At 42.6% G+C, this 17,563-nt stretch overlaps 1 protein-coding gene across 6 annotated transcripts in view; it reads left to right on the forward strand.

The window, feature by feature from the left end:
* slc8a4b (solute carrier family 8 member 4b) overlaps nucleotides 1–17,563 on the forward strand; it is a 105,438-nt gene that overhangs the window by 61,463 nt on the left and 26,412 nt on the right. For all 6 annotated transcript variants that reach the window (XR_004612010.1, XM_034569461.1, XM_034569458.1 and 3 more), the window contains 5 exons: nucleotides 1,565–1,675; nucleotides 2,096–2,248; nucleotides 4,526–4,622; nucleotides 4,797–4,988; nucleotides 6,679–6,871. Coding sequence is in view for 5 of the 6 variants with exons in the window: in XM_034569461.1 (XP_034425352.1) it covers nucleotides 1,565–1,675; nucleotides 2,096–2,248; nucleotides 4,526–4,622; nucleotides 4,797–4,988; nucleotides 6,679–6,871 (746 nt within the window). In the remaining variant the exon portion in view is untranslated. The remainder of the gene's footprint in view (nucleotides 1–1,564; nucleotides 1,676–2,095; nucleotides 2,249–4,525; nucleotides 4,623–4,796; nucleotides 4,989–6,678; nucleotides 6,872–17,563) is intronic.

Genomic DNA, 17,563 nt, shown 5'->3' on the forward strand with positions numbered 1-17,563 from the left:
AAATTAATTGAATTGGCTGAGTAAGTCCCTAATGATCTAAACAAACACATTTAGAGGAAAACTGTTTTTATGGGCATTCCTCGTGTCATGTAATGTTCTGACTAAATGGTCTGAGGAGAACAAGATGGTCCAGTTCGAGTTTCAAGGGGCAGGCAGATTCATCAGGAAAAAAGTCAGGGAATCAAACCATAAGAAGTCAGACAAAAGGTACATGCTTGTGGCTGCACAGCTTCACCTCTCCTCCTGCAGCAGCACAATGTAACAACTTCCAATGTGTTTGCGAGCTGTCAGAATATTTAGAAAATGTGTTCCTGACTGGAAAGATTCACATGAACACCATATTGAGTCGGAGGAAAAAAAAATTGAAAGTTGGTGAAGATTTTCATACATGCGTTGGTGAGTTTCGGACATCATCACCTAAAAAACAAATAACACCATTTTACAATCAGCTGTAAATAGCAGCAACCACAAAATGCATTAAGGCTTTGAGGCTTTAAAATGAGATGCAGTTAAAAGCTTTGCAAAAACCTATAGGAAGTGGGCCTCGAGTTAATTGTAGATTTGTTAAGTGATATCCACAATTTCTTGGTCTTAATTCTTTGGGAGAGAAGAAAAGAAGGAAAGGAGGGAGGAAAAAGAGCACAATTCAGAGCTCCCTCCCTTTCCAGCTCCTCCCTCAGCCTTCAGCTTTAAATAAGAATGGCAGCTGCTCTACAGATTAAACCTGACAAGGTAAATTGAGGTTCTTGTGGTTGTGATGGAATTTTAAGTAGTGTTATTTTTCCACTAAGGGGTCAGGGGGAATTGGACTCGGATAGAGCAGCTTGCTCAGCAAAAAAACGATCAAGCTTTAACTTAACTAGAGATTATCGATTCCTTCCATCAGATTTGAAAGTTTCCGGCTCACTTCCTTTTAATTTAAATAGATTGCAGTGTTCTCCAGCTCCGATGCCAGATGTAATCTAATGATCGCCACAGCTAGAGTGGCCAATTTCTTTATTTTCAATTTGGCGGATCATTAGGATATCAAATGGCTAGTCACCCATACTTTTTTATTGAAATCATTAAGTATAGATTGATAAGGCTCATTAGATTTCAAGTTTGCCAGCGGAATACAGTCGAGTGTGTGTTTTCGCAGAGTCGATTTTGAGAGAAAGTGGATTTCTACAAGGTCCAATTATTCTTTTTCAGCGAGATTCCACTCATGTACTCATTTATTTTCTGTGTCCTGACAGCAACTTTTTCAAGCTCAAACACCACAAGATAAATACACATCCCTCCTCTCCAAGTGCAGGAACTGGGCTCGACCCTTTTGAAGTTTCCTTAATTAACTCAGTGAATCTGTAGGTGACCTTGGACCTCTAACCTCCCTGCGGAGGCATGAGCCGAATTTCCCACGAGAGATTCACTGCTTAACCTTCCAATTGCATCTGACAGTTTGAAAGTGAAAGCCATAATGAAAGTGGGACAAGTCAGGGAAAACAAATTAAGTCATGAATTAAAGCGATAGGAACAATAAATCACTTTGTTGATAGATTACCTTTTGTGTGCGTTTGTTGATCAGGTCCTGATGCAGCAGCAGAAGAGCAGGGCGTTCTATCGTATCCAGGCAACCAGGATGATGATTGGAGCCGGCAACATCCTCAAGAAGCACGCCGCCGACCAGGCTCGCAAGGTGAGACACACACACACACACACACACACACACACACACAAGTGCAATATCTTAAGTCGTTTTGGATAAAAGCATGTAGAGTAAATATTCCTCCATTCTCCATTTAACTGAAAATTCACAGCAGGAGACCACACTGAATCTGTTTACCATTCCCTCCAGGAAATACACGTCACCGTAGTTTTTCTGTTAGTGTTGGATTTATTTGCCTTAGCTTCTCTCCACATCATTGTCATTTAATCCACCATCCAACTGTGCAAGTATATGACATTGTACAAAATAAGCGCACATTCGTATCAGACTTTTAATGCAAAAACAGACCACTGTGCTGAAAAATATATCATATGAATAATTTGTTAACTAAAGGGTTAGGGTTATAATGACATTTAAGGCAGTTAAACTGATACTGTGTTGTTTTTCCAGGTGGTGAGCAGCCATGAGACCCAAGCCCAGGAGGACGACCCTCACACCATCAGGTTGGATTTTGAACCCGCGTTGTACCAGTGCTTCGAAAATTGTGGCTCCCTGAAGCTGACCGTCGGCAGACACGGAGGAGACCCCGGAGTTACCGTCAAGGTGCGTGTGGACTGAATGAATGAGAGTGTATGTTTGAGGGAGATATGCAAAGAGGCACTGTTGCACTTTTACTCTAATCTTACTTTATCAAATCATCTTCTTCCCCTTGACACTGTGGTGTGATGCTGGTAAAGGGATGCAAGTTGAATAGTGGAGAACTGGGAGACACAATAGAAAACACCTTAGAGATTTTCAGATTTCAGCTTCTCTCTGAGTTGAATCTCCAAAAACACATCTTTCTCATTGATCGGGGGTTTAACGGCCGGCTGATCCACTGAATAAGATATTTTATTTCAAGCCTCCCATGGACGGTCTGTGTCAGTGGAATGATACCTGATCTTCTCGCTTTTACTACAGGGGCTTTGCTGTCTCTCCTCTATTCCTCCTCTTACAAATGAAACTATGCTGCAACATCAGTGTTGTGCTGATGGCGTGGCCTCAGTGTGGCGCCTACTGAAGGCTGTAGCTGCCAAGTCAAGTGGCCTGTTTAGCCTCGGCACAGGCTCTTCAGGCGTGGTGTCAGAGCAGCGCATTAAAGATGAAGAAATGCTCCCAGCAGAATTAATCAACAAGGCGACATGAACTCAGTGGCCAACTTCTTGGACTGGGCAACATTTCCAACAATCTACCCACGATTGACCGAATAAAGGTCAAGGAAATAAACATAGTAATTTATCCTCTTTTAAAGTTTAGCAATTTGGCCAGGAAGCATGCAAATAAAAAAAAATTAGGCCCACTAATTTAAAGTCAACTTTTTCATTCATCAAAGAACGGCTAACTTAATGGAAACAAGCTGTTAATACAACTCTGATAATATTCATCATCTCTAGCAAAGTTGCTATACAGTATACTGCCACATCCGGCCGACACTCGGCAGCTTTAATTTGGATTCACCTGATGAATTTGCAATATTATCTCTCCTTAAACTTTGTTTTGCACTTCATGAACTCCTAAGGGAAATATCTCTAGCTGCTGAATGTGCCTCTCTGTTCACTAACTAGTTTCTAATTTCATTGCGTGCTGAAGGGCAGGTAGTGCACTGTGGGGTTTTGGAGATGCGCACTGAAGGCAGCTGTCTGCTTGAACTAACATCTGAATATAAAGATGGAAAGCATGTGTACACTTTACTCCCACTGTAGAAACATGAAGCCAAAATATGAAGGATATAAGTGCTGCCATATTGTACTGGTGATGTCTAGCCAGAAACTGTGGGTAGGGATCTGAGAGTGGAGCCACAGCCAATTTCAGTTCTCACACCACTTTTTAATAACATCAAATATCTGTGTATAACCAAACTTATCAGGAAAACCAACACTTGAACATACATCAGCATGACACGATCCACCCAAAATGATGGAAATCAACTTCATATCTTTTTGTATTTGGTGTGAACTTGAAATGATTTTTTTTTTGGTCATGTGCATTCAGCTAACATGGAGGTGGTAAGGTTTATGACCTGTGCTGCAGCGAGGAGGAAATCAAGATGGCTTAATTTTTCAGGAGCGGTCACATTGTCTATCTTTATGTACAGTCATTGGCTGTCACTGACAATTAGACAGTAAGTTCAACTATATCTATCCATATCCACATAACATTTAAATGTTACTTTTATGTGTAATTTAAAAACACTTGACCCTCCTTGTGATATATTTTAAATTCACAGCAATATCAGCCGGTGTAATGGATGTATTCAAAAATAAGTTAAGAGCTTTGTCCCCTATGCACATTTCATGAAGTGCTAAAAATAGAGTGGATGCTGAGGACTACAATGGCAGCACATTGAACGCTGATTCAGCTTTTCCCACAAACAGATTTTCTTTTTTTCCAATTTTTCGAGAAAGATGACAGAATGTGATCATCCTTTCGTGACTAGAAGTAAAGTAAACATGTTTGTACGGCTCTGTGTGGGGTGGAGGAGGGTAAACAACCAAGCAGATGGCGAGAGGACAGACAGAACGGAGAGGATACAGGGAAAGTTTTGTTTTACTATCTTCAAAGTCATTATTATCAGACTGTATCTGACCACAGGGCTCGGTTTAATGAAGCTGTTTTTCTCGCTCTCTCTCACCCTCTGTTCCCATCTTCCCAAAATGCTTCTCTTCTTTTGCCATCCTCCTCTATCTCTCTTCTCCTCCTCCATCTACATTCTTCCCCTCCCTTTGTGCCTATCTGCTCTTTTTCACATCTTTTCACTTTTCTGTTTCATCTTTGACGGCTCGTTTTTTTTCTCGCTCCCTCGCCCCACTTCTCATCTCTCTGCGTTGCTATCTCCCTCAGGTGGATTATCGCACAGAGGACGGTACAGCAAACGCAGGTTCAGATTATGAGTTCGCAGAGGGAACACTGATGTTTAAGCCTGGAGAGACCCTCAAAGGTAAAAACAACACTGACAGCAACGAGTCATGGCATATTTTCAAAAAACATGTCACCGAGCCTGAAGCTCAATTAGCACAGGCCATCTGCATATACATTTTTCTGCTGGCTTCAACCAAAATATGATTTTAAGATGTATTATTGAAATCAAATAACTAAACAATCCCCTTACCAGAGATCACAGTCGGAGTGATTGATGACGACATCTTTGAGGAGGATGAGTATTTCTACGTCCACCTCAGTAACCCTCGATTGGTTGGTTATCCTGAGATCGGCACCGCCCCTCTGGATACCAGTGTCACCCCTAAAGCTGTGCTGGGCGACAACCACACAGCCACAGTGACCATCTATGATGACGATCACGCAGGTAAAATCTTGTTAAAGGAAAGTCCTCTCACTGATAACTTAAATTGAATCATGATACAAACTTGAAATTGCTCGGCTGGGTGAAGAAAGAATATTTATTGCCATTTTAAACTTAACGATAACTTTATTAACTTTCATTTGCGAGGTTCAAAACGGGGTCTACAGAGCAATTTAGCAGGGATATGCACAAAGACTGGGGTCTACTGATCATTTCTGCAGAGGTTTGTGTCCACATGCTAAGTCAAGGGAGAATGTGACGTCCTAAAAGTGAGTTTGTTGAATTTAGTATAGAAATTCTGGCTCTGCAGCGATCATACCTTTGTACGGCTGGGGCCCAGGAGGGAGAGTGGGGTCGCCCACTAACAAGAAGAATGATGAATCGATCCCAGGCTACTCCAGTCCACATGCTAAAGTGTCCTGGGGCAACCCCAACTAGCCCCTCAGTGCTCTGCCGACAGTGTGTGAAGGATGTGAGAAAGAAAAAACATTGCTTATAGAAGTGCTGTATGAATCTATGTTTGTGAACGTGCCTCATACTGACTTGACTACTGACTTTTCTAAACTAGACTAGACTAGCTGTATAAATGCAGTCTATTTATTTATGTATAATTTTAAAGGATAAGAACCCAAGATTATCAATTGGCTTAAGTAATGTGCCAATTGCAATTTGCTTCATAACCTGAGTTGATTTCAAAATTTTAAATCCGGTGCAGTGAGTTGTCTTGAAATTTTGAGTTTCTTCAGCTCTTTATTTTTAAATTGTAACAACAGAGCGTCCAGCTGGTTAGCTGCCTGCATGTGTGGATGTTGGAGCTGAAGTGACAATTTTGATCAATGTAGTTCCTTTGTCAGTGGTACCGAAAATGAATGCCCACTTAATAATAATACACTAAATTGGAGGGGTACTGTTATTCCAGAAAAATAAACAAGTAAATAATGGAGAAATCATTTTTGTTTTTGTGTCAAGTTAAAACTAGAATTGCACTCCCTAGACCACATTCCTCCGAACGGTCTCCTTAAACTCAATCTAGCTGCACCAAATTTCACACACTCATAGATTCTAGTCCCCTAAAAATGCCTGACATTTTTTTATGATCCATGAATTATTTCTGTGAGAAATCTGTGAAAATGTCATAAGAGAAAAGGGATAGAAAAAAATCCTGCACCACATCTGCACCTTTGTCCAGATCTGCATCAAAGTTTTATGGAAGTCTGTTCATTTCAGCTTAACTTAAATCTTCTGATTGAGCTTTTACATGCAAACCAGAAAATGTGAAAACAGCACGAGTAGCTGTTATGAACACGTTCTGTAGGTCTGTTAGAAACGTGTGCAGCATGTTTTTGCTTCAGCTTTGTGTTAAATCCTCTCGGTTGTACAGCCTGTACTCCCAGGACATCCACAAAAGGTATCACAGGAACGTTTAAAGAGTTCCAGCTCGCGATCCACTTTTTCATTTACAGGACTTTGATAACAACTAAAGAGAGTTGAAGTGCGAGGGGGGATGAGTGGGTGTTCACTTAATGCTTATTATCTTTTATCTAGAGAGAGTGGGTGGTAATCTATTAGCCTCTCACTTTATATACCCTACACCTTGGAGTGCAAGCTGGTGATAGCAGCCTCATCTTTCAAATCTCTCCTGTGCTTTTCCCCGGGGGAGGTAATGCATTCTCTCTCTTTCCTTCTTTCCCAGGTATCTTTACCTTTGAGTGTGCCAGTCAGAGAGTGAGCGAGAGCATAGGTGTGATGGAGGTGAAGGTGCTCAGGACTTCAGGGGCCCGGGGCCTCGTAGCCGTCCCCTATCGGACAGTGGATGGCACTGCCAGAGGAGGGGAGGACTACGAACTGTCATCTGGCAAGCTGGAGTTTCAGAATGATGAGACCATGTGAGTACAGAGATGTTGTCAGTAGCAGCAGCTGTAACTCCAAAAAACGCCTTTTGGAACAGTTTAATCCACAGTGTGTTATATCTTTCCTTCACCGATACGTAGAGTGAAATCTTGATGATACCAGAGACAGGTTTTTTGAGTGATATCCCCGGTTTCTCTATAATACACGTCTACACAACTCAATACATCTTCACCTTATACCTTCAATTCAAGTCATGCTAAAAAAAGTGACACCTTTTTTATTACAAATTATACATTCCCCTCTCTCTGTGCTTTTTGTCTGATTCCTGCCCGTTCAACAAACACCTTGTAGGTTGATTGAGCGTTTTAACATGCACAGAATAAATAGCTCAATTGTGTAGAGAACAGTGTGATAATGCCCCTCTGTAAGATAGGCTACTCTGCCTTCTCATTCTGGTAAGCGCGTGTGCATACACATACACACACTCACACACACACAGTTGCTTTTGCATCCTTAGGCGCATGCATTTTTAATATGCTGATGTTAGCGGTGTTAAATTGACCAATACGTAAAGCGGTGGGGAATGCAGTTTTACTCGACGCCTCCTGGGGCCCATGAAGCAAGTGTTCTGTGTATGTGCGTGAGAGTGTGTGTGTGGTCTTGTATATCTCTGTGCATGGGAATCAATTAAGAGCTTCAGAAGGTAACAGTGAGGGTGTTCATGCAAAGTGAGGACATTTCGCACTTCCTCGAGGTGCTGTTTGATTCACAAGGTTAAAGTCAGGGTCATAATTCTTATGACATGACCACAGTCAGCACATTTATGTCCGTGAGCATCCTGGCGAGTATAATGGTACAGATGTGTGTGTTATTGTGTGTACAGAATGTGTGTGCTTGCGTGTTTAGGGGCAGCAAATGTTGGCAAGGCTGTTCAAAAGCTGTTTGTCTGTGTCTCGCCCTCGGAGAAAGACTAAGAAGATGGAGTGTGTGCATAATCTTGCAGTTCTTGTAAGAACTCCATTTGTCGTTGTATATGTTAATTGCAAGAACGGTTTTCTCAAATGTGAGTGTGGCATTAGGTTTAAGTTGAAAGATAGATCTTAGATAGAAAGGATGGGTGGATGGGTGGATAGATAGATAGATAGATAGATAGATAGATGGATATGATGGATATGATACAATAGTTACAATTCAATACTAAGTACAAAAATGCAATAATAGAAAATACACACTCAATGGTCAAGAGCTGAGATTAGGTATATACTCTAGTTATGGACTAGGAAATGCTTTATGTCATTTAGGGTCCTCACAAGTAAAGCAGTATACCTGTGTGTGTGTCTGTGCCATACACAAACTCAGTTTATGGCTTCATGCACAAGAAGTTTGCCATCTGATACCAGCCAGCCTCTAGGTAGAAGTGTCATTACAAGGGCAGTGTGTGTGTGTGTGTCTGTGTGTGTTTCTGTGCGTGTGTGTAATTATGTACAATCCCTGATGCAATCACTGCTGCGACAGTGAGGCCATGAGGGGTTGAGAGCGGAGTGAGTGGGAGCTACAGCGGGAGGGAGGAGACCGGGAGATAAGATGGAGATATAGTGCAGGATCAACGCTGCCCTCAGGTACACCAGTAAGAGTCCGCCGCTTATGTGTCACTACAGGAAACTAAATACAGGGCTGATGTGAGCGGAGTGGAGATTGCTGCCGATTAGATTAGCTGAAAGTGAAACTACTGTTGCTGCGTTTGCTACAAGAGGATTATGGAGATGTTTTGCCCCAAATAGAGTTCAAGTTTGTGGGTCAAGAGTAAACAATGAGCAACTCGAAGCATATTCCTCTGCTAGGTGTGAATTATTATTATAGTTAAGGGTATCAGACACTGGACGAAAGAGACGTTGCTCTGGAACAGCTTGATGAGTGAAATGAAATTAGACGAAAGGTGAGGATGGATTGATCGGATGATGCAGAGTGTGAGGAGAGGGAGTGAGGGATAGGGTGGAGAGAGGTAACCCCACTGACATATTGAGCAGTTTCTCCTGTTGTCTCCCTCCCCCTGTCCACCTTTTCTGCAGTGCTCCGTTTATCCCTCGTTCTTCATTTATCGCGTGAACTCCCCCTCTCCACCCGTCAACTCTCATCCCGGCTTGTACCTTTTCTTTCGTATACCTTCTGTCTGTCTTTTTACTGCCAGGCATGCTGTAGTTTCATTTCAATCCATCCATCCATTACACCGTCAGACGTTTCCTCCCCCTTATCCTCCTTTTTGCCTTCCTCTTTATACCTTACTCCACCTTCTCTTTCTCACCTCTCTTCCCTTCTCTACACACCTTATTTCAAGCATCCATCCGTCCATGCATCCCCTTTCTTTCCCAAGAGGTCTAATCAGTTCCTGAATTAAGGCTTAAGGTGGATTACTACCTCTCTCTTTATCAAGTATCCCACAAGCTCTTTCTCTCTGTTTATTTATCCCTTATTTTCTTCTCGTCTGTCTGTTCTCTGCCCTCATCTCTCCGGTGTCATCCTCCACTCATTCAGTCTGCACTCTCTTATAATATCTTTTTTCTTTTCTTGCTGCTCCTGCTTTGTGCTTTCTTTCTTTATTTCCTCCTTTCTTCCCTTCACCTCTTCCTCCCATCCCCCCTATTTCAGTGGGTTTTTATTTTTAGATTTTCTTCAGAGTTTTGTCATTCCTCTCTGCTCCTCCTTTCTTCACCTCCTCCTCTACCCTCACCTCCCTGTCATCTCCTGTCTTTCCCCCTCCCTCATCCCTCGCTCCTGCACACCCGTGACTGTTCTTCATTTGCATCTTCCTCCCTTCTGCATTTCACCTTTTACTTATTTACACTGACAGACCTTTCCTCACCCCTTTCCTCCCTTTTGCCTTTCTCTCCGTACTTTACACCTTTTCACTTTACTCCACCTTCTCTTTCTCACCTCTCCGTCTTTCTCTGCACTTCCTATTTCATCCATCTCCTCATCATCTCCATGCATCCATCTCTGTCGAACTCTTTACTCAGACAGAAGGGACCTACTGCCAAGGTAATTTAGCTGGATTGCAACCCAGACATAACTCAATGTCCACACACTCCCTACACTGAGTTTAGTCCCTCCTACAGTATGTCACTCATCCAGGATCCTTTCATTTATTATTTTTGTCGAGTTAGTTAGTGCATTAAAGGAAGCCAATATTTTTCTGCCACTTGATTAATCTGTCTGTTGGAAAAAACGTTTGGAACAACCTTTTCTAAAAGTGTGAGCAAACTGCAGCGTTGTGGTGTTAGGTGGGTGGAGGTAGTGATGCTGAACATTCTTGGAGAAAATCTGAAAGTCACTGGAGCTGAACTGACAAGAGCAGAGGGGAGGAGAAGGAAGTGGAGAAGGAAAAGGACTCCTATAAATTTTCCTTTTCCTCTGCTTCCTTTTGTCAGAGGTCAGAGATACCGTTTCAGTGAAGTGCTCACAGGGGCTGACAGTGATTTGACATTTCGTTCATTTCTGCTTCAGCAAGGTGGATACCTGCTCCTCCATAATTAGACATAAAGGTCAGTTTAGTCATGGGGTGTACGACTCGCTCAGGAGGTCCACTCTCGCTGTTTCCAGAAAGCATCTTTGGGCTACGATGATTGTAAAATCCATTCTATGATCATTTTTAAAGTTAATAGGATGCCTCCCAAAAGCACGATACTGAAGATACTCTTAAAGGAGACCTATTCTGCTCATATTCAGGTTCACAATTTAATTTTGGGTTAATACCAGAAAAGGTTTACATGTTCAAATGTTCTTTCATCATACTGTTCATTGCTGCAGCTCCTCTTTTCAGCCTCTGTCAGAAATACTTTCAGCTCCTGTCTCTTTATGGCCCCCCTCCCAATAGGGGTCCAGTCACACATACGCATCAAAGTTCACCAAAGTTGAACTCCAGGTGAAGCCACCCAGCGATTTGCCTCGCCGCAGGAAGCAAATGTTTTAATCGCCTCCTCGCACAAATGTTTTCATCGCCTCCGCGCACATATTGGAAGTGAACAGGACATGAAGGTTCACTACTGATACATTTGCCTGGCTCTAAAGCCCAGTCTGCTCTGTCATGATTGGTCAGCCGGTTCCAGTGCATGTCGGCTATGTCGACATCCGGACTTGTTTAACCCGGTTTCATGAGGGGGCGTTAGGTTAGATTAGCGGCTATGCATTATGTAATTGTGTTGCATGAGGACATGAAAAAATTGAAATAGCTTAATATGTCTCCTTTAGAGGTAGATCGATGAGGGCCTGTAGGAGGCTTAGAGCCTAAGTAGTGCAGAATCTGCAGAAAGAAAAACGACATGTTTTATTAAAGCTCTCATTCTTGTGTTATTTATATTTCTAAATCCATTATCCTCAGCGCCACCGACAGCTGACGTCAAGAGGGTCTCAACTGCTTTAGTTAACTGAGATTAAAAGCATTCAGAAACATTGTCTCCCCTTTAACTTTAGGTCCGCTAATGTACCACTGCTTGTTAACCAGCACGCAGCCCCGTCCTTCAAATTACGGGGAAGGTAGTGTAGATATGTTAAAAAAAAGTGAGCCTTAAAACGTGAATTGAAGTGGACATCTCAATTCCCAAAGATAAATGATTTTTTCATGTGCAGTCTTTTAACAAGCTAGGGACAGAGTGTAGGAGAAGGAGAAGCGAGGAGTTGTAAAGCGAAGGATAAGAACAAGAGGAAAACGATAAATATCTGTGCTTCATGACTTGGACAGGAAATGTGTGTGTGTCTAAGTATGTTAATGTCAGTGTGTTATTTTCTCCCTTGAGTGGAATTTATTCAGTGTCACTGTGGGGAAATCATATATATACATCATACAGCAAAGTAAATCTATATGATTCACAATGTTGACTCCTGTTATATAAATCCAGAAATTATTCTCTGTCTGTTCAGTCGAGTACTTCTTTTATCTATCTCTCTCTTGTTCAAGACTTCTGATTTTCGCTCCATCCTTTCTTTGTGTCTACATCTCTGATTTCTCCATCTATTTCTCAGTCTTTTTGTTAATGAGGGTGTGTGTGTGTGTGTTCGGCGTGCCTGTGTGTGTGCGTGTCTGCTTCCAGAAGGCAAAGTGAACAGTGTGTGTTGTATTCCAAGTGTGTGTTTGACACAGAGAGAGAAGCTCAGCAGGACCAGTTTATTCTTAGCCTTCGTCTGACCTGCAAGTCAGAATCACAGCCAGGACACGGACAGTTAGGTGTGTGTGTGTGTCTGTGTGTGTTTTTGTGTGTGTGTTTGTGTGTGTGTGTGGCTCTCTCCCCTGGCTGCTCATTATACATTTCAAACAGGTGTTGCCTCCAAACTGTGTCGACGCCTGTTCAATCACTGCCTTGTGTGTGTAGGGCAACTCCACTAGATAGTTTCAAGTCTTCTTCAATACAGCATGATGTTTATTATGGTCCCATTTAGAGTAAAATAGACGATAAAGCACGGTATACATTGAGTTGTGCATACTGTGTGATTGACAGCTAGCACAGTCCAATGGGTGCAGTTTGCATGCAGGTGTAGGTTGGGGGTGCAGTGTCCTTAGCTCATAGTCGACGAATGGGTTGCCACTTGCTCTGATACAGCCTCATCTACACGTGGCAAGCTGTGCCTAATGATGGTTGCTAAGTGATATAAATTGTCAACTATAGAGAATTCTCATGCAATGCAAACAACAACACCTTAAATGGGAAACCCTTCACTCAGTGGGAAGGACTCTGTTTTCTAATGTAGGAGGTATTAACTACTGTTGTTGTAATCCCAGCAACCTGCCATGTTGTGTTGTGTTAATGAAGCCCAAACATAGCATCATTGTTTTTGACACGGCTGTCAGAGGAGCTGTGATCGTACATTAGTTGCTGGTGAAGGAAAAGTCAACTTGTAGGTTTTAAACAGCGCATTCTCTCCCTGGTGAGAGGTTTCCTGGAATTAAAAGAGAGAGACGGAAGGAAATACAAGGAAAGGGAGAGTGTGAGCCTGTGTGTGTGTGAGCGTGCATGGGTGTGTGCGTGCGTGTCACACTGCTTGTAAAGGGTTTGATATTTGCAACCTGTTTCTCCGTCTGTCACCAGAGTATGGTGACTAACCCAAAGCTGTTCCCGAAATAAAACATCCTTTGAACTCCAAATCCCCCAAGAGCCGAGCACTGTACGTGTGCGTGACAGTGTGTGTGCAAGTGTGTGTCTTTCAGTGCGTGTGCGTATAGATGCATTAGTGTGTGTGTGTGTGCGAGTGTCTTGGCTCGCTATCCTCAGCTTGTGCATGTGTGTTTCCACAATTTTCATTTTCAATTTTCTCAAATGTGTAACTCCACTTACCACTTCTCCATCCTCCAATACAGCCTGTGTGCATATTGCTTATAGCTTAACATTGCAGCAGCCAGTTTAAGTGTGACACATTTATTTTCCCATCACATGGAGGATCCCATCATTAAAACCTGCACATCACGCCCATTTTACAGTCTAGAGTTGCAGTACTGTACAAAAGCTTCCACATTCAGTCGGAACACAGCTTTTCATTGAGCTCTTCAGGACTATGCCGGGGCATTTCCTCCTCTGATGTCTTCCTGTCTCACCTACACACCCCACATCCTTTCAGGTTCAAAAACGCAGCCTGCTAATGGGCAGATAAACACTTTTAACTTCCCTCGCTTTCTCTGCCTTCCTCCATTTTTCTCTTCGTTCCATCGCAGAACGTCAGGATTCCTCCGTCTCTGTGACAGGGTTTTGTTTTTTTACGTTCTTCTCTCTGTTTGTTGCCTTAGCAACTTTTGATCCCTCCGCACCATTGTAGGCGCAACAAAGGGGAGACGACAGAGAGGCACGGGAAAATAGAAAGAAAGATAAAGAATCAAAGAGAATAATTACAGGAGTAGAAAAGGGAGGTTTGTTGTTGGGTTTGATTTGTGATTTTCTTCTACTGATTTGTTTTCTGCTGCCACGTGTCTGCGCTGAAGTTTTAAATACCAAGATCCATATTTTATACCAAACATAGTTCCTCCTATCTCGTTTTTCTCAGATTTTTTCCTTGCGTTTCTGTAACATTTCTTTTCAGACTCAAAAAACATCTGCTACTGTGAGTGTGTGTGTGCGTAGTTACCCGTCTGTTGTTTGTTGTTTAATTTGTAAAGGAAAACATTCATTGGACAAATGGATTATGAATAGAAGATGAGACGGTGCCTGACAGAGAGAAAGAGATAAAGTTGAAATAGAAGAGAGAAAAATAAATCCACCCTCTCCATCTTTTTCATTTTGTGCTCTTGCTCCTAAATTTTCCTCTCTCTCCCTGTCCTGCCTCGTTTCTCCTGCTCCTCTTTTCTCTCTCCTCAACCCTCTCCCCCTTCTCTTCATCTCCTCTAATGTCGGAGCAGTCAAAGTTAAGTAGCTTAAGTCAACATCTTTAACAACTTTAAAAGCCTCTCTCTGTGTGTGTGTGCGTGTGCGCGTGCGTGTTGTGTGTGTTTGGGCGGGCGGGCTTTGCAGACCCGTGTGTGTTGTTCTCTAGACATGTATTAAAATCGATGTGGTAACCTCCGTCTGGAGTTTGCCAATTGACGTTTTTCTTCGTACTACATTACTTTGACTTGCCTGCCGCACACACACACACACACACACACACATACACGCACCTCTGACTTCCTCTAAACACAATTTTTACCCATTTTTAATCCCTGCCTCTGGCTCCTCTTTGCTTTTGTCTTGCATTGTTGCTGTATAAAAGTCTATTGATTTGTGGGTCTAAGAGGAAGCCAGCGACCTGACACCTAAAGTTGCAGTTAAAGGTTTTATTGTATTGGTTTAGACAGGGGTATTGAAAGGTGGAGTTGTCGCTATGCTCGAATACAAAACAGCTTTCAGCCGGAGCAGCTGTAACTCTGCTGCCTCTGCCTCTCTGCTTTTTTTTCCTCCCCTGTTGTTGTTTTTTCTCTCTCCCTCCATGCCTCTGTTTCTTCGTCACACGATTCTGCCATTAAGCATCCCTGTCACTCCCTGTCTCTGTTCCCCTCCAGCCTCTCCGCGTCTTCTCTTTTTGTACTTCTTATAGCCCTGTGGTTGTTTTCTTAGCCCTGCAGTCCCAGCAATTTTCTCTGCCAAGCATGCACACACTCGCACAAACACACCCTATGGTCAGAGCTCCGTGCCCACACCAAGACACACACACAGAAGCGCACACACACCCTGACTCCAGCGTATCCCTGTGATCAAACCCCTGTGGGCTGCAACACACACCCTGTAATCACGGCTCAGAGACCCACCGTGAGCTGCGGCAACAGGCTGCTGGTTCTCTGCCCTTCCATGCCCATGATTAGAGCCTCAACTAGGGACAGAGAAACTCACTACACGTCCCCCCCTGCTACACCCTCCTCCCCCGGGCCTCCCTGTTCAGTTGGCCCACCCTGCCACACAGAGACCACATTAAAAGGCCTCAGTGCTGGGTTCACTGACCAAAGAGCTGCAGCGGAAGCTTCAGGGTGGGTCAGCCGGGGTGCCGCTTTTTCATTTATTTAGTCTGACCGCAAGTTTTAAAACACTCTCTCAGCAGACTGACTGAATCAACTGCTACTGTGAAGAGTTGCACGCAGAGCATGGTGGTGCTTTTATAAATTCATATATTATCCTAATGTGATGTTTTTTTGGCCTCAGTTTCACACCACCGCTCTAGGAAAACCGGGTTTCCCATAAATCCAATGTTTAGTCTGTGTGAGAGGATAAACTTGTGGGAAGTGGTTTTTAAATTAGTTCTTCACTGCTTCCACCATCTGCCATTGAAAAGAACTCAAAACATCTAAAGAACAGCGCCCTCTTTCCTCTCCGTCCCTTAATGCAGTCCATGAGGGAGACAGTTTTTTTCCCCAATTTCATATTTCTTTTAAATTTCAGATATAATATTGTTTTAAGATTCATGAATCACATAAAAATGTAACCTGATAGGACAGATGTCTGACTCCGTGTTTCATTGCATGTCATTGGTAAGACTAAATGTTATCGGTGCAATCAGATAATGAGCGCTAAGATAACAGTTTTTTATTTATTTAATTTGAAAAGAAAAGGTGTTGGATTTAAATTAAAATAATTTGCTATATTTGGTCTCTAAAAGCAGGTTTATGCTGATTGTAGGTGACGATAATAACGGTGTTCAATCAAGTCTCTCAATCACATTGATTTTATTCCTTAGCTACGTTTTGGCATTTGAATAACTGAAATATTTCCACTGTGTTCCATTCCGCTTCTGTGGAAGATGACATTTTAGAAAACAGGCTTGAGAAACTAATCACTGATTCCTGCAGCGATCATCAATATCAGTCAGTGATTCATTGATTTATAGGGTTCCACACTCTATATTTGTCCAAATTTGCATGTTGAAGTTAATTATTTAAAAGAATTCTGATATTCTTTCCACTTTTTAGAGAATCTTGGCAACTTCATTGATGTAAGTAGATTTTGCTGCATTTTTAAGAACTGGTGTTACTAGGCCTGTAGTGTGGCATTATACTGCAGTATGTCTGAAATATTGTTTGTTTCTGCTGTGTCACCACAATCCTGCTGTATTAGATCAGTTTAGATTTTTATCACACTGCTAATGTCAGCCCCACAGACGATATATAGGTTAGTAAAAGCTTACATCAGCCAAGTGGAGACCCAGCCATAAGCAGCTATGACCCGTTTGGGGTCTCGGCCCAGAGATTCAGAAACTCCACTGACATGATGAATGCACGCTGCCGTGGAAGAGTGATGAGCCAGTTCTTAACTGCACTAGCTCAGGGTAATCTGGTATGATATATACACACACCCACACACACACCCACACACACACACACACACACACACACACACACACACACACACACACACACACACACACACACACACACACACACACACACATTCATGTCAGAGTGATTAAATCACTAATAGCTTGCGGAGGAGACATTGTGACTCACACAAGCTCTCCATCTCAATTCAAATCTCTCACTCTCTCTTTCTGTACTCTTTCCAGTAGTCTCCTTCCTCTTCTTCTTCTTCTTCCTTGATCTCCCTTCCTCATTCCTCAACATCCATCTGTCTATCACTCCATCCTTCCCCTCCTTTATTGATCTCTGTTGATACCTTCTCTGTCATTTTTAAGGAGGATATATCGTCCCTTACAGTCACCGTCTTATTGTTCACCCATCCGTTCCTCCTCACCTCCTCTGCTGTCGCCCCAGCTGCATCACTTCTTCCGACCACTTTATCATTTGCCCACCATCTTCATCACCCTTCACTTTATCAGTTCCCCTGCATCCTTCTGTCCTTTATCGTTTCCTTATATCTTTGGTCTATTTCTATGAGTGAAAGGAATTAAGAAAGTTTGGCCGGCCCATTTAAAGGTCAACTCTGGGATGACTTTAAATACACACACCATCTCTCTGTGTGCACACATACATACATTCTTTATGCAGTTATTAGTATACTGCACGGGTTGTGATTATTGATTTCTTTAGTGCGCCATAAATGCATTGCCAATAAAGCTGAGTGTCTTTAAATACACATGCTGTAAAGGGGAGAATGGCAGGTGAAGGTTAGACTGGGGAGATAGATGTAGGAGAAGGAGAGAAGATATGATATGAAGGGATACTGCAAAAAAACTGTCTATTCCAAAGAAGGAACCACACAGATTTGGAGAAAATGTTTGGTAGTGGTTGACTGTATGGTTATTGTTGGTTGACTCTACGTGACATTTAA

Source organism: Hippoglossus hippoglossus, chromosome 18 (genome assembly GCF_009819705.1).
Source record: "Hippoglossus hippoglossus isolate fHipHip1 chromosome 18, fHipHip1.pri, whole genome shotgun sequence".
Classification (NCBI taxonomy): Eukaryota; Metazoa; Chordata; class Actinopteri; order Pleuronectiformes; family Pleuronectidae; genus Hippoglossus; species Hippoglossus hippoglossus.